The sequence below is a fragment of the Pyrgilauda ruficollis genome, unplaced genomic scaffold (assembly GCF_017590135.1).
Source record: "Pyrgilauda ruficollis isolate IOZ18807 unplaced genomic scaffold, ASM1759013v1 scaffold51, whole genome shotgun sequence".
NCBI classification, from domain to species: Eukaryota; Metazoa; Chordata; class Aves; order Passeriformes; family Passeridae; genus Pyrgilauda; species Pyrgilauda ruficollis.
Genome location: NW_024526711.1, coordinates 1,764,584 through 1,790,439, shown reverse-complemented (window position 1 = coordinate 1,790,439; position 25,856 = coordinate 1,764,584). Strand labels below are relative to the sequence as shown.

The window sequence follows — 25,856 nt, the reverse complement described above, 5'->3', positions numbered from 1 at the left end:
GGGGCCTTTTCAACTACCACAGCTGTAGCATTTGCCTCACTAGCACCTGAGATCTCACCTTTTCCAGAGGATCTTTACTCCCTCTTTTCCCTGTGCATGTCGGAGATGAGAATGAACATTTTCCCCTGGCACAATGTGAAGTGCAATTTGGATGGTTGGGAGTGTTAATGTGTGACTTCTATTATGCTGTGTATTGAAAAATAAGAATTTTACTTTTACCATTTCCTAATCTTTTAGTCCAGAATGAATACCTCAGGTTTTTGGATGTGCTGCAGAAAGTTCTCCTCTCTTACTGTTTGCTAGCTTTTTAAAATTAGATAGATAAAATAACATAAAGGAACTACTAACACTTGATTACAAGTTTCACTTTTTGAAACTTTAAATAATGGACAAAGGCTTCAGTGCAATAAGCCCTTTCTCACTAATTTAAGTTATAATACATCCAATACAAATTAAGTTCTTATTCCTCACATTTTGGGACTTTTTCACCCATTTCTTTTGTTCAGTTATATCTGCTGAAAAAGTAGTCTGTGCTCCCAGGCATTTATAGTATGTCAACCCCAAAAGGCTGTGGATTTCCTTTAACGTATTCATGGTCAGTTGTGCAGCTTACTGTAACAAGGCTCAAGAAGCTTGCACAGAAAATGAAGACTTGGTATAGAATAGTGTACCTTGATATTTCACATCTATTGTGTCTATATAAGACATGACTTACCTTTCTAGAAAACGATAATGAAATGTTTGCTGTTGCAGCAGTTGACACTGCTTTAGAAAAATATCCTTTGTTAAATTTGCTTTGATTCATCTTCTAGAAATCTGTGGAGAATAGAATGGGTTTTCAAAATAATGTCCGTGAACAATGTCTATCTTATCCTGCACACAAGGGATTTAACCTGTGCTCTGGCCAAGCCGATTCTCCCCTTCCTACATCGATGACAGTCAGAAAAGCGACAAAATTCTATTTGTGCCTCATAATGTCCACAAAAAGTGGTTTGCATCTGCCTTTGCAGATAGATGTGAATTGCATTTTGATTAATTTCAAAAACTCGAGCCAGTTGTTTTTACATTTCACCATTCAGGGTGAAATGTAAGGTCATGGCGTTAGTCAGAGCAGTTCCGGTTAAACAGATCTGCTATTCAGGCTGCCAGTGCCCCCCTTCAGTGGGAGGGAATAAGGGAAGCTGCTGACGAGGAGTGATGACAGCCACTGCCAGCAGCAGTGATAGTGGGTTCAGTAATCTAATAAACTGGGTTATTATTCCTTTCAGAGTCAAAAGGCTGAATAAAATTGCTGTGGAATACTTCTAAACACCCTTTTTAGATCAATTCTGTGCAAATCGTGATTTGAGAGAAATGTCATATTTTAAGCCTTTATGTATTGCTATTGTAAACTTTGTTCTGAATCACCCTCATGATGAGCGTACAGGTAACAGTAGCTCACATCCTATGCAAATATTCAGTGTAAAATGTATTGACATTCAGTGCAGGATTTTATTTATGTTTCATATATCTTCTATTTTTCCTTAAAGCAGAAGATCATGTACTGACAAAGTTTTAAAAATATCCCAACTGATAATACTTAAAGACAGTCCATTTTTCTGGCTTACAAACTTAGCAACAGAACATCAGCCATGATGATAAGTGGTATCCCAGCATTCCCGTTCATAATAAATCTCTGGTGTTTCATTTTGACTCTATCACCACACAGCAGCTTGAAGAGCAGCTTTCACGGCCCTCTGAGAACTCCTCTGATGGGGGCAGGGTGCTGTGGTGACCGCAGCTTCAAGGAAAACATGGATCTTACAGTGCTCCAGCTCAGCTTTCCTTTTCAGGAGACCAGATTGATGGTCCTAGGAATAAGCTGCGTTATGTAGGCTCCCTCCTCCTCCTCCCCTGCAAGCACAGCTGTGTAATATAAAATAGAAGAAAGAATTTGGCATCCAAAGAGACCATGGGATTTTTTTTCTTGCTGGTTATGAGGATTGTTTGGTAGAGTACCAAGGGAAACTGAGAGCACACTCTGACTTCTCTTCTTTGCCATTTTTGGTCTTTGCCAGCTTGGCACTTGCCAGATGAAGACTTAATTTCATCTGGGAAAGAAACAAGCTAGTTCTTGGAGACTGTGAGGTGGAAGTGTCTCAGCCTGATGGTTATTGTTCCCAAAGCCATGCCTCAGAGGAACCATTTTTAAGATTTTTTATTTAGAAATCAGGGACAGAACAAGTAATAAAAATAACTAAAGAAGTAAAAAATGCCAATGGTCTAAACATTAAGTGGGCTGGGAACAAGATGTCCTGTATTTCTGATGATTGAAGTGAAAAGTCGTAATCAAAAGCACATAACAAACATAATTCTGAAGACACATGTTTTTTAACTCATCAAGTGGTTTTACTTCAAAAAGTGACTTGTTAACTTTAAAATGTGCTCTTAAATTTTATTAAGCATTACCTTTTATTTTTGAAAAAGTAACCATTCTTGAAACTCAGATGATCCTACCTACAAACCACAGATTCAAACCCAGCCTTCAACACCCAAATGATGTCATTGAATAAAAGGTTTACCTAGTACCAGGCTTCTGACTACTTCTGTTCTTTTAGGTCCTGTAGTTTTAGCTACATATATTTGAAAATCAATGGTCTCTGTGCCTGAGTATGAATGCCTGTTTTGAGCATCTCTTAGAGTTTAATGTGGGGATTACTGCTATCTCAACCTTGTTTCTGTCACATTCACATTCTCTGAAAAATCCCTTTGCCAGGATTTTTCTCCTTGGAAGCCTCAGAGAAAAAGGAAAACAATTATTATCTCATTTGCTTCTCTTCTGTTTTTCTCCTTTGTAATGTGTTTGGAGATTGTTCACCCACAGGTGATTGGTTCATTGGGTTCTGGTGTGAGTTGTTTTGTCTCATTGGCCAATCAGTGCCAAGCTGTGTCGAGACTCTGGAAAGAGTCACGAGTTTTCATTATTATCTTTTTAGCATTGTGTAAGTATCTTTTCTGTATTCTTTAGTATAATATAGTTTAGTATTCTTTAATAGAATATAGTATCACAAAATAATAAATTAGCCTTCTGAGAACATGGAGTCAGATTCATCATTCCTTCCTTCGTCGGGACACTCTGCAAATACAATATGTTTCTGAGAAAATAGACTTGTGAATAGCAAATTTAGAGGAGCTGCATGTTGATTCTGGGCCAAGTGCTTTTGTCGGGCTGGTCATACCTCTTCGCAGTTTTTATGAAGGAAAAATCAGTAGCAATATGAATTCTCCCCTCAACTGTGTGGCTTGTAGGCAATTGCAGTTAGGGCAGCGGTGATCAGGAACAGACTTGTGGGAGCCAGCAGATCTCCTTCTTGCAAGTTCTTGCAGGCTTCTCAAAACAATTCATGGCCTCATCTTTGGTTTCCTTGAGTCAGTGACAGCTGCTGCCCAGAGAGGGAAGAATTAATTTCTTATTCCTGGATCTGGACATTGCAGGGCCTGTGTTCATCTCCCTGTGGTCCAGCTCTCTCTGAATCAGACAGGCATTATAAATCTTCAAAGACTGTTGAAACCCATGTTTTGACTTTCAGTACCTAATTGTTAGTGTCTGGACAGCTTTTTCAGTCCTAGAGAAATCAGTGCTGTCTGCAATTGGTTCTTCAGGATCTCCTCTAAAACCACAACTTTGCTGGAGGTATTATCTACCTCAATATTACATTCCCGTCCATTGGATGTCTTTATGGGATCCAGGTTCCTTGTAGGAATACAGTTTGATTTTTTTTTTTTTATGGGCTTATGCTTTAGTGATGATAATAATTTGTGAAAAATACAAACTTGTTGCATGAAGTCACAAACACATCAAGGAGTCTTCCCCATCCAGTAGGCTTTGCTGGGGAGAAGGAGTCACCTTCAGTCTTTGGGCCAGAAGAGCCAGATGTGAGGTCCTGGTGACCAAATACCACTTCCTTGAGCACAACAGAGGCTGACAACTTGACTCAGCAGTGCTGACAGTTCACCTGCAGTGCAGTGTATCAATTTGGGTGCGGCAGTTCAAGTTAAGAAAACTTAACTTTCTGAAAGAGTGGGAGAATTGGTATTGTTCCAGATAAGAAAAGCTGATTGGAATGTCATTAGTCTTCGAATGTAATAAATTGCTTTTTGCAAAATAACCAGCTTTCCAGTAGTAGATAAGAGACTGAAAAGAAATAGAAGAACAAGAAAAGAAATGTTTAGATTTGATATTTTCAACCTAGAGTACAGTTAAGCACTGGAATAGCTTGCTGAAGAGATAAAAGAGTATTTGAAAGAAGACCTTAAGTTAGACAAAGATATATTGGCAATCACAGAGGTTAGATTTACTCTGCCACTGTGAACAAGTTTGAGTTAGATGCCTGCTTGAATTCTTTTTTTGCTCTACTTTTTATTAATAGCTATTTCTCACAATGAGGACCAAAATTTCTCCATCCAAAGACAGACAGGTATGTTGTTTTCTGGGGTTCTGATCTGGAGAAGAAAGACCTCCCCAGGCTAAACCATAAAACTGAATGTTAGCCTTTTTCCCTGTGTGGCATAACTCAAAGATAGATTTAAAAGGTACCTCCAATGTTTTAGAAGATAGTAGACTGAAACTCCTTTCACAGTGGACTGAAGTCTTAAATAAGCTGGCCTTATTCTTTCAGCTGGTTTAGCTTCTCTGTAAGTGTTCAGTTTGATATTCTACTCTGACAACCTCCCCATGAGAAATGAAGTTTTATTTTAGCCTTGTATTTTACTGTACTTGAAATATATCTATTTGAAGAATGAAACCAGTAACTTAATTTTCAGTATCTGAATTTCTTCAAAATATATCTCTCTGAACTCTCGCACCCTTCGTTCTAAAAATGGTCATAACTAGAATATTTTACAAGAGTTTGAATGGCCTAGCCGTTATACCCATCCATGAAATCAATCTATTTTATTTAATGTTACTCTGATGATATTCTCACTTATGTTTAACTTTTGTAAGAATGAAGTAGAGCAAACTCTAACTCCACTCCATTATTTGTTACTACACTCAGTACTTGTATCTTTTAGCCAAAAGATGCTGTGGTGTTACTTAAAATGTAAAGTTTCGTAATTGTTTCAAGAATAACCAGGTATATTATCTTCTTTTTTTAATTTTTTTTTTCCAGGAACTGCATCTGTTGCTGTTGCAGGTCTTCTTGCAGCTCTGCGTATCACCAAGAACAAATTGTCAGATCACACAGTGTTGTTCCAGGGAGCTGGAGAGGTAGGTATTTTTATACATTGAGGAAATTGTACTATGATGAGTTTTATTAATATTTACTTGAGCTACATGTGTCCAGTAAACAAGACAGTTAAATTAGTAGAATAATTACTAACACCTGCTGAAAGTTGTTTTTTAGTTCAAGTGTAAATTTACAGAAAAAGCTCTGATCATCTGAGGAAGCTTTCTGTTTTTCATAAGACATTTTTTGAAGGTCTGCTCTCTTTTTAGAACTTCAAGTTTTAGCTCTTCCACTGTAAATTATTGAACTGCTCTTGATGTAACCAAGGAAAACATTTTTTGAAAGATGAGGAAATGCAGTGGAGAAAGTAAATATAACATATTTACCCAAGTCAGTGTTATTTACTAAGAAGTGCCCCTTTGATTTTTTTTTTTTTTTGCATTGAATATAGTTTTTCAGTATTCTGCATATTAAGGTCATCCATTTCTGAAAATCGTTATGCACACTATTTTTTTTATACTAACTTTTGAGTATTAATTTCTAAGCCTACACAAGTGCAGGCTGTACTTATATACAGTGTGGCTTGTCATCTCTTGTATGAAGCCTACAAACCCATGCTGGCTTCTTTAATCTCATTAAATATTTGGTGCTGTGTCTGCAGTTTTCAAAATGGCTTGTATCCATATCTGCCATGTCATCAAGACATTACTTCATCAAGACTGTCCATCTTTCTGGGTTTCCTTCCCCTGGTTTTCTTCCATCTTTAACAGGCAGATGAATTTATGGTCTAATGTTTATTTTTTTATCAATAGTTTTAGTGTGGCTGTTGCTGCAAAGAGGTAATGGTAGCTATCACCCCTGCTGCAGGAGCTGTTTTTTAATAAAGCTACTTATTTCTTAACAAAAAAAGGAAAAACTCACTTGGTTCTCAGTGAAAATCAGTGATAAAGAACAAGAAACAGAACCAACCCCAAAAAATACAGGTACAAGTCTGTAATCAGAAATATTGAGCAGCTTGTTGGCTTGTTTTGGTGCCTGGTTTTCAATCTGTACCTGTATGGCATTTAATCTGTTGGATGAAATATTATAAAATCCAGTAAGAATGAAAAAACGTTTCAGCAAAAGATTGATATGTGAGTTTTTCTTTCCCCTGCTTTGACTGGGAGCACAGCCAAGTCTTGAGTTACAAAACACATGAACAGTAGGTAAAAGGAGACTTACCTTTCTGATGGACATCTTAGAAAAAGAGAAGAGCAAAAGCTCTTGTGTTTTACTTTCTGGCATGCAGACTGTTATTTCCTTTAGTTTAAATAACAAAAATTTCAAAGAAGAAAAAACACTTCATGTGTTCTGAGATGGATATCATGGACTGATAGAATGGTTTGGATTGGAAGGAACCTTAAAGATCATCTCGTTCGACCCCTGCTGTCATGGGCAGGGAACCTTCCACTAGACCAGGCCCACGACAGCCCATCCAACCTGGCACACTTCCAGGGCTGGAGCTATCATTATGTGGAATCAATGTTAGTTCTAGCATTTTCTAGTTTCCAGCCTCAACATTTGTTGTGCTCTCCACACTCTAAGAGCCATCTGAAGATTTATCTACACTACGATTTATCTGTATGATTTAAGATTTATCTATGCTCTTCTTCTGTGTTATGGTTTCTAATCACCAAATCATAGCTACAGTTAATTAAGTTTATTTTATTAAAAAATAATGATTCCGTATTATTGTTTATTAAAATTATAAAACTTTCTAAAATAGTAGGAAATGAAACACGTGAGCAGGGGATTTCTTTAATTTCTTGTTTTGTACTCTACTTTTCTTCTTTTTCCTTCAGGCTGCACTGGGGATAGCAAACCTCATTCTTATGGCTATGGAAAAAGAAGGGCTATCCAAAGATGCAGCTACCAAAAGAATTTGGTTGGTTGACTCGAAGGGATTAGTCGTAAAGGTAATACAATTTTGTCATTACTTTAAATATCATGATACTTACTTGCTTTCTGTAGATAAAGACAAGAAGATATTCTTTGTGAAAGCAACTGCAACAATATCTCTCTTGGCATAACGAGTTGTTTTTCTTTTCTAAAGTTTATTAAATAAATGACAGACTGCCATGTTACTTGGCGGGGGGGATGATTATGCTTGGAGTTCCTGTTCTGTTTCTCTTAGGGATGAGAACATAATGAAGAAAATTTTTCAGCAGTTCATTAAAAGACGTGTAAGAAAAGAAATGTTCAACTTCGGGGTTTAATGTTTCCCATCTAAATGCGACTATTATTTGTTAGCATAGTCTTGGACAAAGATGTATAGGCACGTTACTAGGATAGCAGGCAAGTCATCCTTCTGCAAGAACTGAGATGCATTGCAGCAAAAAGCTTCTCTGCCCAGTGATACAGCTCATGTTGCAGATGTTGTGGTCTGCAGTGCTATCAACACTGGTTAGAATTTGAAGCTGCTGAGAGACTTCATCAGTCACCCTTACCTCATTCCTTCCACGTGCCAAAATAAAGAAACATATTAATTCCATGTGCCAGAATAAAGAAGCTGGTGTGTTTTAAAAGGTGGTTATGTATTTAGTAGTTGGTGAGCTACTTAAAGGAAATAGATGAGAGGCCAGTTACCTTTGCTTTTTCACCTTGCTGGTCGGTTTGCAGTATTTGTGTCATCCTTGTTGGTACCACACTTCACAGTGTTCTTTGGCTGTCTGACATTAAAGGACTTTTGTGGTTCACACATCTGTGCATCAGGAGGATGCATTCTGCAGGCAGTGTCTCTGGCTTATTGAACAGCATCACAGCACCTTTCACTCATACTGTTAAAAGGAAAATGGTACAATCATAGACATTGAGATGGGCAAATATTACCAAGGTCGTCTTGGTCATCCCTTGCCAGAAGGCAGAAAAGTAGCCTGATCAGGTACAGAAGAATGCAGGTATCTAAGACACAGATTTTTTTTTTCCCCCCTCTGGTGCTTTTTTTGTTTTTTCAATCCGTATTTTTAATCCTTTTGGTATTCATCTAATAATTTTGAAGTGATTTTATGTCCAAACATAAATGACTGAAGGCCTGTGTATTGTCTGTGGCTGCAGAAACCTCGAGGTTGCCTAAGAGTCATTGAGTTGCACCATTTCTTTCACCAGAGAAACTGGGCATATCAAATTCTACTATTGAACTAAAATCACCTCCTGGTAATTGAGGAAACAAACTAACAGGGGCAGAAGTGTAGGAACTTCACAGCCCTGAAGCAGTAAGAGGTCTCTGCTGCATATCCATCCAGCCGAGGTGGTTAACCAGCCTTTCTTCTTTCTTCTCGCTCTCTAGTTTCTTGTCCCAGTCTCTTCACACCTCTCACTGCTAATTTGCCAGTCAGCTGAGAATCTGGGCTGTTGCTCTTGGTAAGCAGAGCCTCATTCCTTTCAGAGGTTCTAAATTTTTAGTGACTCGGTGACTGCATTCTTTCCTCACCACCTTTGAGCTTCTGCACTCTCAAGCAGAGCCAAAACCAATCAGTGTCTCCCACAGCCTCGATGTTCCTTTCCTCTGCTTATTCTTCTTGGTGGAGCTTTAATTTGGGTTTTGTTCAAAAAGCAGTCCACTGAATTTCATGTCCTGCCTGGAGTGTATTTGTGAACTGTTTGTGATTGCCAGACATAACAGCTGTCTGAGGTAGATTAGGGCTGAATTTGTGGCCAGATGTTGATGCAAGCAGCAGGAACCAACGGTGCATATTTCAGGTCATTGCCTGTGTTCCTGGAAGACCTGACAGCACCAGTTTTCCCATCTGGCTGTCCTGAGGGGCTGGAGAATGGGTGGGTGCTTGCTGCTGTGCTGTGTTTGAGTGACATCTGTCAATGCAAGGCCTGGGCTGACGTAAGGAAACGTGTCCTTGGTCTAGGCTCTGCAAGTCCTTTCTTGGCTTTCTTCAGCAGCAAAATGTTCCCCCACTGAAAAGTTAAAAAAAAAAATGGGCAAAACACCCTCCCTCCAAAGAAAGAAAATACAATGTAAGCCTCAAGAGGCTTGAGATTTAACTGCTGGGAAGTTATATATACAGTGAGTAAATAATTAAACTATTCCTGGTTCCTTTTTCTGGCCTGATAGAGAGTGCTGTGATTTAGGTCCACTTAGGAAATTATTTTGGCTTTAGCTGATTGCAGAAAAATGCTGCAAGGCTTGAAGAACTTTCCAAACTCGTAGAAATGAGATAAGAGAAATAAAATGAGGAAGATTTATGAGAACAAAATCAGAACTCTATTATTACAAACCCTTTCATTATTGTAATGGTAAGAATTACCAAAATCAGAGCCTAGATCACCAGTTAATCAAATTTTGCATAAACTACGCTGACATTTCTTACTACTAAGGACATGTATCAATGGAAACCTGATAATAAGAGTCCCTTAAAATTTGCCTCACCAAAACCTGCTTGATTAAAAGAACTTTATGTGGAGCAGGGAGACCTTTTCAGTACTAGAAATATACTGATCAGTTGCTTTAGCAGTATGAGAAATAACAGAATTGCTGAAGACTCAGCAGTTACTTTGTCCAACTAAACTAATTTTTACATCATTTCTATTCTATGCTGACCTTTGATCATTAATTTTGCAATGTGCTATTATAGATTTAAATATTGTTTCTCCTTTCATCTACCTTCTGTAGAATTTCAACCAGTTCTAAGAAAAATAACCTGGGAACTGTTGTTGATCTGGCTGCAGTTTCCACCTTTTTCTTATTCCCCCACCCTCAAAAGCTGCCACGAAGTCACTTATCAGGCTTTTGTTGCTGAATTTTTCCTTTGTGGCTTTTTAATTTTAGTTCAAGTGCAGCTGTGTTTTCATTCTCCTGTTAATTTTATTTTCCCCCCCATGGGAACCATCTGTTTTCATTAAACCAAGCCTGATGACCAACTTTTCTGCTATGTTGTGGTAAAAGAGCTGGTGATGGAGCTGTGTTTGTTATACTGTCCATAGTTATGTTCTGTAATTCCTTCTAGAGAATTTACAGTGTTGTAGATACCCTTTTGGGGTTGTTGTTTGGTCTTTTAAAGTGTTCAGAATGTTTTCACCTTTTGAAACTGTTTTCCAAAGGTGGGTGAGGAAGTTTTGCACATTATATACTTAAAACTGTATAACTTTTCGAAACCTACTATCTTAAGTGTCCCAGTGCATTCAAATGGAAATGTTAATGCTTAATTAAGTGACACTTTAAAGTTGGTTTTGCACTCTTGTGTACTTGAAGATTATACATAATCAGTTGGGACACATCTTCAGTTCTGAATTTCTAAATTATCACACAATCACAGTCTGTCTGATGAATATATATTTACCTATATAAATACATTGGTGGGTAATATCTCCCACATTCCATTCCCCTATTCTCAGTGTTCCCATATTTTTTAATGTTAATCCCACAGATTACAAAAGTGTGTGATCTGTGGTGAACACGTTTTGTGTCTTCTTTAAAGCTGCCATAGTGTCATGTTTAGTTGTATTAGTAGCCACGTCTTAGTCCATGAACTTTAAAGACAGTAAATTCTTTTGTGTCAACTAGTTGAGAAGAGGCAGAATGTGAGAATGTTGGGATATTCATAATGTTCACCATTGTCTGAGCATTTCAGTAATGTGCTGCAAAGGCTTTTAATGCTTTTTGTTTTGGTTTGGTTTGTTTTAAGGCAATAACCAAGAACAGGGCAGGGTAATAAGCAAGAGGATTCTTGGAACTTCCTAGGAATATGATACAGTTAATAAGGCATTTTTAGTATTTAAATAGACTTAGTAGAAACTTCCCCCCCCACCCCCCCCACACTCTGCCAAGGATGGCTGCTCCTGTTCTGAGGATGGACAGGGAATGTTCCTGGGCTGCCAAACTTGCTTCTCTTGCAATGAAGTTTTTCTATAATTTGCATGGCATTTTTGTGCACCACATAATCTCTAGTGCACAAAAGTTGTTCCTTTGCAGAGGGATGAATGTCATCCTTAATTTTAAAGAGTAAGTCACCACGGAGAAATACTTCTTTTTACAGTTTTGTACTCTATTCTTTCTAGTTCAGCACAGTAATACTTGGTCTAGTCAAGTGATTTGTATTCTGAATATCCATTAGATGTGTGATCTTAAACCCTGTATGACAAGCACAAGAATATTCACTGAGGTCTGATGGCTGAAGGACTGAAATATTGATCTTCTAGTATCAGAGGAAGACTGAAGTAGATCCCAAAAAAATAACAATTTCTGTGGTCCTGATTAATTATAATGGAGGTAACCAGGTAAACCTGTAGATAATCACATAAAAGGATTTCACTTTTCATCCTCTTTCCCCTATTTCATTATCCCTGGCAATTTTATTTGCAAAAGATTCTCACAACCAATTAACTGGCATTGGATATGACCCTGATTAAAGTTCATGGGGTTTGGTCAAAACTGAATACATACATAGTTCAGTCTTTGCTTAGAGAATGATGGAAGAGAAAGGGGGACGTTTGGAATGATACCAGAATTTCAGTGCCAGACTCATATAACAAGTGAAAGAATTTTCAGAGCTCACAATGAAATATCATAATATTGAACTGAATCCCATCCAGACTGTCTGTTACTGATTTTTTTTAAAAATTTTATCAATAATAATTCTTGTAAAAAGTTTCAGTTTCATACTAGATTAATTTTATAATGTTTTTAACTTTTATATATCACTGTCTGCCAGTTCTGCTTGCTTTTAATTATTTCTAGCTTTCTTTTTATCAACAGTCAATTATTCTGACACTTCTGTTTTTGATCAGTTCTTTTATGGCTGACTGCAACTGGCTGGGACTCTTTGAGCCAACAAAATTATTTACATTTTAGCAAAGATGTAAGGCCTTGGGTATCTCCAAGGTGCCACAATCACTCAAAGCAGTTTCTGCCTTATTTTACTCATGTACCATCCCAGCAAAGCAATCCTTGTTTGCTTCATCAGTTTTTCTGATGCCTGGGGAATTAATTTGTGCACTTAAATCTCATATTTGTCATGTTCTATATCAAGTACAAGTTTTGCAAAAAGGAAACATTAATTTCTCTCTGAATGCTCGTGGCATTACTCATGCTCAGTGAGTAATGTATGAAAACAAGTGAGGACAAGGCAAAAGGGTGATAGGTGGGGTGTTTCTCTAAAAGAGACACCACCAAAACCCTTTGCCTTTGCTGGCATCTACCTCTTTGACACTGTGTGCATTAGATATACTGATGAGATGGGGACCTAATTTGGGCAGTTTATTATTTCTTTTGCTCATGCTCTGTTACTGAAAAAAATTACTGGTTTGTTCCATTTTCTGCTGTTCTGTGGATTTGTGATTTGCTCTGGCTCTCAGATTGTATCTTCTTGAAATCATTGTCTTTATAAATTTTATCCTGCCTGTTAACCTTGTTAACCTATTAACCATGTGTGCTTATTTACATGGAAAGGGTTCTTTATAGATTTTATAGGACTAAAACAGCCCTACTTTTCTAACAGTGAGTTTTAAAGTCAATGCCAGAATTGTATTTCTTACCATAATTGTATATTTTACTGCCAACTATTATGACATTGTCTCCTCAAAATCTTGTGGTTTTTTCACACAATTGGCAACAAACTGTTCATTAGGTGTGTGCCCAACTTGCCTGGTTTAGTTTTAGTGTATTTTCTTCACCTTTAGGTGTTAGAGGATGGGCCTGATCAGGAGGCACTGTCACTTTATAGAGTCTCAGTATGGGGTTTTGGGAGGGCTTAAATGTCTCTGATTTTTGGTTCCTAAATGAGGTGGCACAGGAGTGCCTATCACCTGCAGGCTCTTGGACTTCAGTCAACCCCTGCAGTGAGTCCATATCCATAACTCCACTCTTTTTATTTTGCATTTTGTCACTTCTTGTATCTGATGCTGCCCTGGAGTTGTGGCTGTGGGCAGCCTGGCCTGTCCCCTCTCTGCGCCCCTCCCGTGCCATCCCTTTCATGATTCTGGGGCCTCCCCATGGCGGTGTCTCTGTAGTCCCTGCCTAGAGTTCTCAACAGCCTTTAGACCAGGGTTTTACTTGTGATGAAACAGATAAAAAAAGCCACATAATACCATCTCCCAAAAGGGGAATGCTTCACTACCTTCTCCTACGACTCTTAATCACATTTTTGGGGGTTTTTTTCACAATTGCTTTTTTGTTTGTTTGTATTTAAACTCTGCAGTAGGGAATTCACAGGAAAAATGCAAGTAAAACCAAAACATTTGAAACATTTGCAGTTGGAAATACTCAAGTTACTAATGGACTGCTTTGCTCCCTGGTCTACAGTTCTCATGTCCTCTGTGGTTCTCATGTCTTCAGTATTTAAGAACCTCAAATTATTTTATTAATTTATCTGTGTACTGATCTCTGAGCTCTTGTTTAAATAAGCCACAGTTGACACAGTGAAATGGAGGCAAGTGTTTATATAAATAGATTTGTGCCGCCCTGGTTGTGAGAGGGGCCGAGAGCCAGCGCTGCCTCCAGTGTGGGACAGCGCAGTCTCAGCGTGCTCTGCCTCCTTCGCAGCTGCTCCCAGCTGATGGGAAGAGCAGCCCTTGGAGAGCTTCCAGCGCTGCCTCTCCGGCCTCGCTGGCACGGATGGAGCTGCTCTGCTCTTCAGCCCTGCCTCTGCCGCAGCCCGGCAGAGCCAGCTCCGGCAGGCCGTGGCATTAGGCTGCACATTGGTGGCATTTGTAAGGTTTGCCTCCCATTTTCTAATTTCCCATATAGATGTCTGCTGTGCTGTCTGGTCTCCTGTTTTTACAGCTGTTTTCTATGAAAATTCTCAGGGTTTTATTGATGGGTCATTTTTGTTTGTTATCTGAGCTTCAATTTGGCTATAATGTGATGATAAGGGTAACTTTCTGTGAAAACTGTGATGTACATTTGCTTGAAACCTGATCCCTGTTGATCAGACCCTTAAACTAAAAACTTCAGAGCCCTCCCTGAAACTGCTCCCTATGAACTGCTTTCATTTCAAATCCAAAATACAAACAATTTTTTTCATAGAACTATTAACTACTGAGTCCTTTTGCTCCGTGAATTGAAAGGCCTGCTGTTCATGTGACTGTGTTTTGTAATAATAAAATATAATACAAATGACTCTGACCCATTAGGCAGTAGAGACATTTTAGAATTTCCAACATCTTTCATGCATAATGTCACAATCAAAGAATGCTGCCATTGTTTCTTTATCTCTGTACTTCATCTGCTGATTTAACACAGTCCACCTTTGTAATTCATTTGCTAATAAAGAATTTAGTTCATATTTCTTTCCATCTCTGGTACCACAGTGACTTCTAATGTATCTGTTTTCAGGCTGCTTTGTTCTCTTTTGTTCAAATCCCAAATAACCCAAAGGTTTCTTGTTACAGAATGATACTGTGATAGAAGCAATACTTTTCCACTAAAAAGTAATTTCTGGCATTTTCATTTTGAGTTTTTTGACTTAAGGATTATTAATCATCTTGTGTGTTATTGATATTTTCAACCTTCAGTATTCTAGTGAAAGTATATTATGTAGTTTATTCAGGCAGTCTGATTATCCATCCAATACTATGATTTTCTTTGTAGTATATTAGTTTTTAGTAGGTTTTTTTGGTTGGCTGTTTTTATTTTCTGGTTTTGGTTTTTTGGTGGGTTTTTTTTTTTGTGTTTTTTTTTTTTTTTTTTTTTGTGGTGGGGGGTGGTTTTGGTTTTTTTTGGTTTTTTTTTTTTTTTTGTTTTGGGTGGGGTTTTTTTGTTTGTTTGTTTGTTTTGGTTTGTCTTGTTTTTGCACAACAGTGCAATAACATCCCTTAATAGCAGCTCCTGGAAAAAATCTCTCCCTTCTGTGGTGGGCATTGAGGAGCTCAGTGAAACAATGGGACTCTACAGAGGTTTGGTGTACTGCAAAGGTCTTTAAACTGCTGTTTTTTCTGAGCCCTTTTCATTGGCTGAATGAATTGTTAATGGTGCTGAAAGACCAAGACAGTGGTCTTAGAAGACATATTTGAATGTGACTGAAGATGATGTTTCTGCTTAAAAGACTCAGAGCTTCATACACAGAACCTCAGAGCTCATTCAAACTCTTCAAAGTATTGTGTATTTTACATTCTTCCTTTCCTATTCTTTCCTATTAGGAGAAGAAAGAAAATGCCAGTAAGCTCTGTGCCATGTTAGGATTATGGGATGCAGGCAGACCAGAGCAATTTCTGATTTATGCTGCTTTGTGTTGATCCTTTACTGCTCATTTCCCAGCAGCCACAGTACAAAAACCGGCTAAGCCAGGGCTGGAAATGGACCTGTCAGAAGATCTGCTCTGTGCTTCTGGAAGATGTTTTAGTCACAGCAGCTCAGCACTGACAGGTCCAGCCACTTCACACACTCCAGTGTCAGGAAGGAGACAAGACAGCAAACCACACAAATCCAGAATTGAGACATCTGCATTTTGGCTCCCTCCTCTTCTTTCTGCTGGCTGACAAAAACTCTGTGATTTCTTATTCCAGCTATAGGCATTCAGGGATGAATGTCTGGAAGCTTGTACTAAATGGACTGGCAACCCCTTATTTTAAGGAAGATACACAAAACTGAATTGTTTATTCCTTCTTGCTTGCCCTGTTGGCAGGGTACAGAGGAAAGCTAGTCATGCTCTTGCTGCTGCCTTTCTACTTGATGGAGAGCAGAACTTAAGAATTTATCAGTTTGTGAAGAAAAAAGTACTGTCTAAAGGACTGGCCTCTAACTATTGAAGTTTTGTAACCAACTGGCTGGTCTTGAAATCTTGGATGTAGCGCTTAAGGAGGTGTTATGTAGCTCCTTTGGGATCACTGAATTAACAGTGAAGATACATTTCTGACACCTCTCCTATGAGGAGAGGCTAAGAGAATTGGGATTGTTCAGCCTGGAGAACAGAAGGCCCCAGGAGACCTTCTATTGGCCTTCCTGCACCTAAAGGGGCCTATAAGAAACCTGGAGAGGGACTTTTTATAAGGTCATGGAGTGATAGGACAAGGGATTTCATCTTTATATTGAAAGAGGGTCAATTCATATTAGAAATTAGAAAGAAACTTTTTTATAGAGAAGGTGGTGACACACTGGATTGCCCAGAAAAATTGTGTATTCCCCATCCCTGGAAGTGTTCAAGGCTAGGTTGGATGGGGCTTTGAGCAATCTGGACTAGCAGAAGGTGTCCATGCCCACAGCAGGGTGGGTGGAAGGAGATGATCTTTAAGGTCTCTTCCAACGCAAACCATTCTATGATTCTAATTTATTTTAAAATATAAATACTAAAACAACAAAAAACAACCCAACCATATAATTTCTTTTATAAGCATTTTCCAAGCAAAAATCTCTATGCACATAGCTTTTGTTATTTTTGCTAAGCCACATAATTTAATATTTCATTCTTAGTTAATGTGCTAGAAAAATATTTACTTGGAGACATGATCTATGCTGACTAATGGGATCAAACTAATTCAGACCAAAGCTGAATAAATAAGTAAATTTTAAATTATTTGGGTTTTTACTTACATTGGGCTTTTTGTTTGTTTGTTTGAGTGTATTTTTTTAGAATAGTAGAATATCATGTGTGAAATTAACAGCAGATAGAAATTAGGGTAAAGCAGAAGTGAATCTGACCTGAGCTGACCCATCTGTCTAGCACTAGTCTCTTTACCTAGCAGCCTGAAAAACATTGCAGTGGATCACATCCTTACTGTTTGAGTACTCCTTTGTAGCCAGTTAAATGAGAGATCATTGTCAATGTCAGGACTTTGAATCCCTGGTGTTACATCAGTAAGTATTTTAACACCTACTCAAAAGCCAGTCAAGTGTAAAACTGTATTAAAAAGTAAGTGTGCTTCATGAAGGATTTTGGTTGTTTGTTTTGACTGAAATTGAAAATGAAAGAATAGCAACATTTTTATCTACTAAGATGTCAGCCTGATCTCTTGGCTGTTACGTATTGAGGAAAAAATCAAAGGTCACCTTTCCTGAGCATCTGTCCAGATCTGCAGATCCTGGAGGGGCTCAGAACTACCAGCCTGCCACAGCCTGAGGAGTGAGCTGGTCACAGCCCTTGGAGGTGATGTTTTCTTCCTTGGTAGCCCAAGGCAGTCTCCTGGAGGTTGTGTTTTAAGGTCAGATGGAAAACTGGCCTCCTCAGCAGCAACATGATGAACCATTAAGGAACGATCTCAAGAAGCAGCCTGGGACTGGATGGTGGCCCAGGTCACTCACTCCTGGTTCCTCAGCAAACCTGCCTCCAAGTGAGGCTCCACCAAGCATTTCAGTTCCAACCAATCATCAGATTAGAATGAGAAGTGGCTTTTATTAAAGTGTTTTGAGTTAATCTTAGCAACAAGCTTTTGGTCTGGAAGTCATAAATGTTGGGATTTCTTTTTCTTTGCTGACTAAAAAGAAAGTTTCATATTTTTCCCTTCAAAACATTAAGGAAAATTGCTGCTTTAAAATGAGAAGGGTCTAAAGTGTGTGTGCAGACTGTGGGGACATCTGCTGGGATGCTGGGAAATGGCAGACTGCAAAATGCATACCATGGTGGAATGATGCAGGCATGAACATGCCAAAAATTATTAATACTGCGGCATTCCCTCAGGACTGACAGTTCCACATTTTATCCACAAAGGAAATTAAGTGCCCCTATCTCAGTATTTTTGTGCTGATCACTCTAGAAGAACACTAAAAGCCTGCATAAGCCCATCCAGACATAAAAATGTGTAGAGAGAAAAGAGATCTGTGGAAATGCCCTGTAATCATGGGTGAGCCAAAAGAAGCTGGCATGCAGTGGGGCAGAGCAGCTCAGTCAGCCCTGACCACATGGCAGCTTCCTGTGGCACCCTTGGGATGGAAGCGCTTTTCCTTGCAGATGGAAATGAAAAACAGCTTCTTCTTCTGCCCACCAGCTCTGGCAGTGGCTGGGCCAGCTTCAGTCATGGAACTGGTATGGCCACATGCTGCCACACTGCAGAATTGTGGTCTGAAATGAAGCATCAGCTTTCTTAATTTTGTTAGAAAAGCTAATCGTGGCTTATGTCTGATGGTATATGCAGGCCTAAATTGAGCCAAAATTTTCAAATTCATAGACTTTGGTGGAATCATGGAATGAATTCTGTTCCAATAGTTCCATGTAGCCTTAATAATCTTGCTAAGATTAAGGAAACTTTCATTTTACCAGTTGTAAAAGGTATGGCTGGGGAGATGATACATACCGTTTCTGGCTATTTGGTTGAAATTACATTCAGCATTCAATTTTCCTCATGTGCTTCCCTATATATCTGTTTAATCTGCATCTTTCTGTCTGAAATTGAAATATGTTTGAAGGGCTGGAACCATCATCTAGACTTGTGTTTGAAAAGTGCCTTTGCAGTTATATTTTCTGCAGGTCCAAGACTAAAACAAGGAGCAGAAGTGTGCTCATTTCAAACTTTTCTGCTGAAATTTTCAGATGTCTGCGTACAGACAAAGCTCTGCATATTTAGACAACTAACAGCATTTTCACAAACTCTGGCCCATTTTCACACTGCACTCCACATAACACTGAGTTCAAACCCACTTTGCAGCCCAAGTCAATGTCAAAGATATTCTATAGCCCTTTCTCCTGCATCTTTCATATTCCATTTGGAAACCTTGTTGGCCACCGGTGGGTGGAAATTGCCAGTAGAGATCAGGGCAAAAGTTTTTTCACAGCTGAGTCAATTTTGCTAATGCAGAAATGGTGCACCAGACATCTGGTTAGAATTATTTTTATATTCCAGCCTTAATAATGAATGACTTAAATATGAAAAATGTGAAGAAAAATGTATGCTCCACTATAGTCTAAATACTCATACCATGTAGTCTCCATGCTTTCAGGCAAGAGCAAACCTGAAAGAGCTAGGAGAAATTATTTTTATTTTGCTGAGTTACAAATCTCGTATAATTGCTCAAGTATGTGTTACTACTGTGGTGTTCTACAGTTATTTTCGATTTAAAGTACAATTACTGAATTTATTGACTGCTTAGACAAATAGATTAATCCTAAATTATCCTAAGCATATTAGCTGTACACAGTGGAACTTCATTTGATATGATAGATGCAAAAATAGAAATGAAAATAGAATGCGTTAAATCAGATACATAAACAGGATATTAGGTTCCATTCGACTTAAATTTATTTTTCTTTTTCCATACTCAGGGCCGTGCCTCATTAACACATGAGAAACAGCGTTTCGCCCATGAACATCATGAAATGAAAAATTTAGAAGATATTGTTAAAGATATAAAACCGTCCGTGCTAATAGGTAATTTCTTTGACTTTAAGGCAATGACCTTATTCTTTGTTGGAAAAAAAAATGGGGATGTGGCTTTGTCTGAAGAGAAGATCAAGTTCCTCTGAACAGAGTTTACCTTTGTGTGTTTTCAGAAAACACTGGGTGCATAATGGACTCTATTAAGCAACTGAACAAATAGTAACTATCCAAGCATGTAACACTGCTTTCATTCTGAGCCATCCATTTTACAGGGAAAAGAATCTGACTGGGTTTAAACATCTGATGGGGGACCTTACCACCTTCCTAAATTACTTCTGGTGTAATGTGGAAGGTTTAATACAAATAACCTCAAATTTAGAGTGAGAAAAATGAGCTAAGCTCATGTAAAGCTACGCAAATATGAGGGTGCTGTGTCTGAGTCTTCTTTTTGCTCACATTTAGGTCCTTAGCCAGCAGTCCTTTTTGCAGACCAAAAGGCAGATTTTACAAAGACCTTTTCTTTTGTAAAAGCTGAAGGACTGTGATCTCAATAATGGATTGCTCAGCTCTCTATAGTTTGGTTATTGTATTTCAGTGATAGTTTCAGGAGTGAACTGCAAGTACTCTTGGTCTTTTTTTAAATAAGACTTGAAGATTAATCTATCTGGCTAGAAAAGTTATTCATCAGGTGCTAGAAAATTGAAATGCCACAGTGATAATTATCCTACATTTTACCAGCTACCTTTTTGACTATGCCTACACCATGTGGTCCTTGTTCAGTAAAATCTGCTTTTACCAGTGGTCATCAGTGAGGTAAATGAAGTGTTTCTTTTCGTCTGCTACATGAAGATATGACTGGAAGAGTGGTCCAGAGAATTTATTTAATATACTACAAGGCTGAAAAAGCTAGAGGGACAGAAGAGTAGAATGAAAGAATATTTATCAAGATGAAGGTGTGTGGATGCTTAGGGAAGATTTGCTGCCATGAAATATGGGTTTTACTGTGTGTAATTTTTATGTATAAACCTGTGTGACTGTCCCTCAAGGTCACTTTCTCTTACCAATTCTGTATAGTGAAGTCTCTTCCATCAGAAACAGCAATAGAGACTTATATTGGGGATTTTTGGTTTGAGTGACTAGACATTCAGCATGTTCCCTGGAGTACCAGGAGTCATGGGGAAATAGGCTGATAGTTCTCCTCCCACTGATTTACTTAGCTCTGTCCAAGCAAATCCTTATACTCATTTCATTGCCTGCAATGCCTCAAGGAAAAGCCTTAATTTAGATAGACCCAGTCTAAGAAACTGCAATTTAAAAAAAAAAATAGCTATAAGCATTTTGTTTTACCTTAAATCTGAAGAAAGTTGTCATTCTTACTGTGGGCTGTCCAGAAGCAGGTTTAGAAGACATTAAACACTTGGCAGCTGATGATTTAACCAGAAACTAAGGTGTATAACAGGCTCCTATACAGCTTTCATCAAAGAGTGGCTCAGCTGGTCTGTCAGAGCTTTTGCATCTAAGCATCCCTGTCCATTCACAGAAGGTCAAGTACAGAGAGCTCAGAGCTGCAAAAAATAGTATTATGTGACAGATGATACCATGCTCCATGTGGAATCAGTCAGAAGATACTCTGAGATGCCTTAAAGAAATGTTAGTCCTGAAGCACAACCTTTGAGCCAGCTCTGGGCAGTGAGGGCCCCTTTCACCTGCCCCCAAATTACTTGGTGCTCTCCTCAGGCAAATCCTAAATGTCCTTTTAGACTGGGCACTGTCAGGATGCTCATTTGAGCAACAGTGACAAGATGTTACAGTACTGACCTGAGAAAGGCTCAGGTTCCAGGCTCTCCTCTCCCAGCCTGGGTTTTAATCCATTTCCACTCCCCAAGAGAGGGAAAACAAGCTCTTTTCCCTGCTTTTGAAACTCAGATGCTGTGTGGAAAGCAGAATGGGGTGTCAGGCACTGGGTTCTTTAAGGATGAAGGAGGCTACCTTCTCTACAAACCAGGTGAGAGAGGCCTCTGATAAAATAAAGTAGTTTTGCTCCAATATCTGTTTATCTGTTTATTTTCACTGAAGGTGTGGATATCCTTGAATTCCCAGCTCTTGTAGATTATTCAGAAATGCGGGTGTACTTGGCATCTCAAAAACATCACACACCCACCTCTTTGGTCGTGAATTGTCTGAGGTCCAAGATCTAAGTACTGGCTGCAAATCTGCAATGCAGCAGAGTGCAGCCTAAGTTAGATGATTTCATCCTGCAAGAGTGGCTTTCAGTGCCTATGAATAGCATTTATAAGTGTGGGAATATAGGGAATAGAAAAGCATCTCTGGTGCAGTGAAGAGGGATGTATTAAAAAAATTGTTGCTGTCAGGGAAGGCCTAGACTAAAAATTATTATTTGTCAGCTCAGCTCAGATGTAGAAGGCAGAGACTTTAGTCATCATGTCAGAAAAATCTGAAATGTGACACTGGATTTGAGAGAAACTATCCAGTCTGTTGCACAGAACTTTAGGACCCAGAGCTGCATCTATCTAGTCCATACTGGACCTAGCTGCAAGTTAGGTGATAACATTTTAATCTTACATAAAGGGCCTGAGAAAAGGGAAAGGAGAAAGTCACCAGATTGTACAGGGGCAAATAGGTTCTGCCTTATGCTAGGGATAATGCTGATGTGTCACTATTGCAAAATCTTTTATACAAAACTTTATTTCAACTACATGTTAGGAAAAAGGTTGAACTCTACTTTAAAGAGGGAGAAAAAGGAGCTCTGTTCTTTTACAAGTGACATGCATGTCTTACCTTGAACTAATTTAATTTGCCTACTTGTTATATGTGTGTTTTTCTTCTTTAGGAGTTGCTGCAATTGGTGGTGCTTTTACTGCACAAATTCTCAAGGATATGGCTGCTCTAAACAAACGTCCTATAATTTTTGCTCTCAGCAATCCCACCAGCAAAGCAGAATGCACTGCTGAGCAGTGCTACAAATACACAGAGGTAACCAAAGATTAACATATTTCCAGTATAAGTCATGAAAAGTCTGATATTAAATTTTAAAAGGGAGGAGGACAGAAGGTGGAGTAGCAGTTACTAATCATGTCCCTGTACATGGATAAAATGAGTTAAATTAATTAAAAGTTTTTTCAGATTTTATCAAGACAATTTCATTGAATTCACTGTGTGCTTGCACTCTCATAAAAACATTTTATAGCATTTATTGGTGTAGGCAACACTTATAATCTTTATTGTAACCAAAGCATCAGTCACCATCAATCAATTATGAAGTGTGCTATTTTGTGTAATATGTACACACATTATGAAATTTGAGATTTCCGGCAACACTTATAATCTTTATTGTAACCAAAGCATCAGTCACCATCAATCACTAGAGCATTATGAAGTGTGCCATTTTGTGAAATTATGAAATTTGAGATTTCATAAATACTCTTTAGGGTAAGAAAATATTTCAATACATGAAACAGAATCTTTAAAATCATTCTGTATTAAGAACTGGGGTAATTGACTCTTCTTAGAAAGTTTTCTGTTACATAAATGTAGGTAAAAATTAAGAGAACTATGCTTGTTTATTTATTATAGAAGTACTGATAAACACATTATCCTGTAATTCAGCCTAGAATTTAAAATGTATATGTACCTGACTGTATGTGTTTCATAGTGGGTGTATTTGGATTTCTTGTCAAATACAGGGCATTTTGAATGACAGTTTCTCAGTGTTTAAAAGACAAATTTAGCATGTCCATTCTCCACAGCCCGGATGTAATTACAGCACAGTGCAGGAGCCAGGGAAGCAATCTACATGAGGGGTTGGTTGTAGTGGGTATCCACAAGTGCTCAACAGAGCAAAAGACACTCTGAAGTATTTGATCTGTCACCAAAACATATAATAAGCAGGTCAGGATTATAGTGCATGACACCAAACTAAACAGAATATTCTTCTGAAGAGCTGAATAGCAACTGTGGCCTATTTTAAAATGCACTATAGTGCATTTCAGTTTCCAGTTCTCTAAAACAGTCAGAGATATTTCTGATACAATGCCTCTGAAGTATTTAACAGTGATATTTATCACTTTAGCAGTGCTAGCATAAATGAAGGCTGGCTTTTCTTCCCCACCTAAATTCACTGCTTAAATTTGAGGGTGCTCCCTCCCCAGAGAGGCAGGAGCCAGGGGCCTTTGAGCTGCAGGCACCAAGCCTGGGCAGTGCCATTCCCCCATGAACTGCAGCCTGAGCTGAGTTAGAGGCAGATCTCTTGTCCTCAGGACCAGTGTTACGGTGTAACCTGTACCCATATAGCTAAATTCCCTTCATTCCCCAAGCAGGCTGGCTCTTCCCTACTGCCTACCTGCACCAGTCTGGGCATGATACCTGGGCCCTGCCAGCCACAGTCCTGCCTGGCATTACCCAAAAACCTGCTGGGAAACTTTCTAATGGTTTATCAATACTGGCAGGTGCCTGAGTTGGTGCCTGCACCCTACTCAGTGTGTTACAAAGAGGGGCCCCAAGGTCCTGGCACAGGAGGTTCCACACTGACTTGTGCTGTTGCTCTACGGGATGATGTTCCTGGGACAGAGCTTGCAGCTCGCTCATTCTGTTGAGCTGTGGAATGAGCTCAAGAGCCTGAAGTGGGGGACTGGGAAGAAAAGAGAGCCCTGCCTGCCCACAGCTCCTCAGAAATCACCCCATCCAAAAGAGCGATGTTTAGTTGCCTTTGTGTCATTTTCTGGGTGCTTTGCCATTGGGAAAAGTAGCATTACCTGTTGCTACCATAGCAGTATTGCCACTTAGGGTTTCACAGCTCTGTACTTCCCATGGAGCTTCTTCTGGCATGAATGCACAAAGTGAATAATGACTGCTGGCTTCAGTTTCCCTCCTTCTAAATGGTACAGATCGGGTTAGACAGCCACAGAGAATCACTAGTGATCTCCAGGATCTGCATCCTGATGTTCTTGACGCATATTCAGGCAAATAGCTCTAACACCCACTCAGAAGAGATGCTAAATAGACTCAAGCCAGCTTCCACAGTGGTGGATATTAAAAGGATGTGAGAAATATTTCAACAGCAATCTCTCAATTAATGTGCTTTCTTTTTCTTCTTACAATTTAGGGACGTGGGATTTTTGCCAGTGGAAGTCCTTTTGATCCTGTCACTCTTCCAAGTGGACAAACTCTCTATCCTGGACAGGGTAACAATTCCTATGTGTTCCCAGGAGTTGCCCTTGGTGTTATTTCATGTGGAATGAGACATATTGATGAGAATGTATTCCTCACGACTGCTGAGGTACTGTATTCAAAATTATTTAAATACCTTAATTTTTAGTATTAATGAACAATTAAACAGGAAGAGCTAAACTTTAAAACAGGAAAAATACTGCTTTCTGTGTAAGGCCTTTATTTGCAAGGTGTGTTGTTCTTTATAAATTGTATTTGGACAAGTAATTTTAAACAGTTAGCACTTGGCCTAGGGACACGTGACATAAACCATACCTTCTGTTGGGAAGGAAGAAAAAGAAAGATTTCAGTACTGTGTTTTACATTTACCACAGGTAAATGCACGTGTGTACACTTTGCATGCACTGGCACATAGGTTTGATTTTAGATTGAAAGGAATTACTATGATTGATGTTAATAGCTTTGGGGTGACTCATGTGAGTGTTTTGCTTACAAAAAGTGTTTGAATTTGAACTATGGAACATTAAAAAGATAGGGCGAAAAAAGCTGCACCAATTAGCAGATGTGTGAATGCATTATTCAGCTCCTGCAGCTTCTCTGAGGAATATTTCATTCCAGATTCTTGCTCCTTCTGTGCTCTTCATGGTTTAAAGGGAAGAAAGTGGTCCTTGGCTATCACTCAAGGGCAGCTGATAGGCAGTGTGATCCTATGACAGGCAGTATGTCATACAAAGCTTTCTTGAGGGATGGGCACTTGCATGCTCTCCTTGTTGGACTTTGAGAGGTTTTTTAAGGTGCATGCTCTGGCATCTTTTAAGAGGTTTGCTAACAGCCTGCCCTCTGTAAGAAAGACATTCATAATTTCCATCTTTAAAATCAGTAAAAAGCCCAGCCTGTCTCCACTGGCTTTAACCGTCATAAAAGGGCAATGGTCCATCTCCTAAGCCTTTGAGTAATTATATCTTCCCTTTAAATCCTCCCCTGTAATTTCAGTTGGATATGGTGATCCTCAATTCCTGGTCTAAACTGCTGTGTTAGAGTTGCCCTACTTTGTTGTAGAAGTTGCTTCATTTTGGTTTGTGTGAAATGGTTCCTGTATTGTGAGAGCTGATGACAAAAGGTGGCACATGTGTGGATTGAACTGGGTTTCATGTGACAGTCTATGAAGTCAGAAAAAAATCAGTTCTCAACAAAGAAATTTAATAGTCAGGGAAGTTAAATAGTATCAGA

General features: G+C 38.8%; 1 protein-coding gene across 1 annotated transcript in view; it reads left to right on the top strand.

The window, feature by feature from the left end:
• Positions 1 to 25,856, top strand: part of ME1 (malic enzyme 1) — a 155,018-nt gene that overhangs the window by 123,661 nt on the left and 5,501 nt on the right. Inside the window, exons 8-12 of the mRNA XM_041480404.1 lie at positions 5,151 to 5,248; positions 7,049 to 7,162; positions 19,385 to 19,490; positions 22,291 to 22,433; positions 24,562 to 24,735. Of these exons, the coding sequence (XP_041336338.1) occupies positions 5,151 to 5,248; positions 7,049 to 7,162; positions 19,385 to 19,490; positions 22,291 to 22,433; positions 24,562 to 24,735 (635 nt within the window). The remainder of the gene's footprint in view (positions 1 to 5,150; positions 5,249 to 7,048; positions 7,163 to 19,384; positions 19,491 to 22,290; positions 22,434 to 24,561; positions 24,736 to 25,856) is intronic.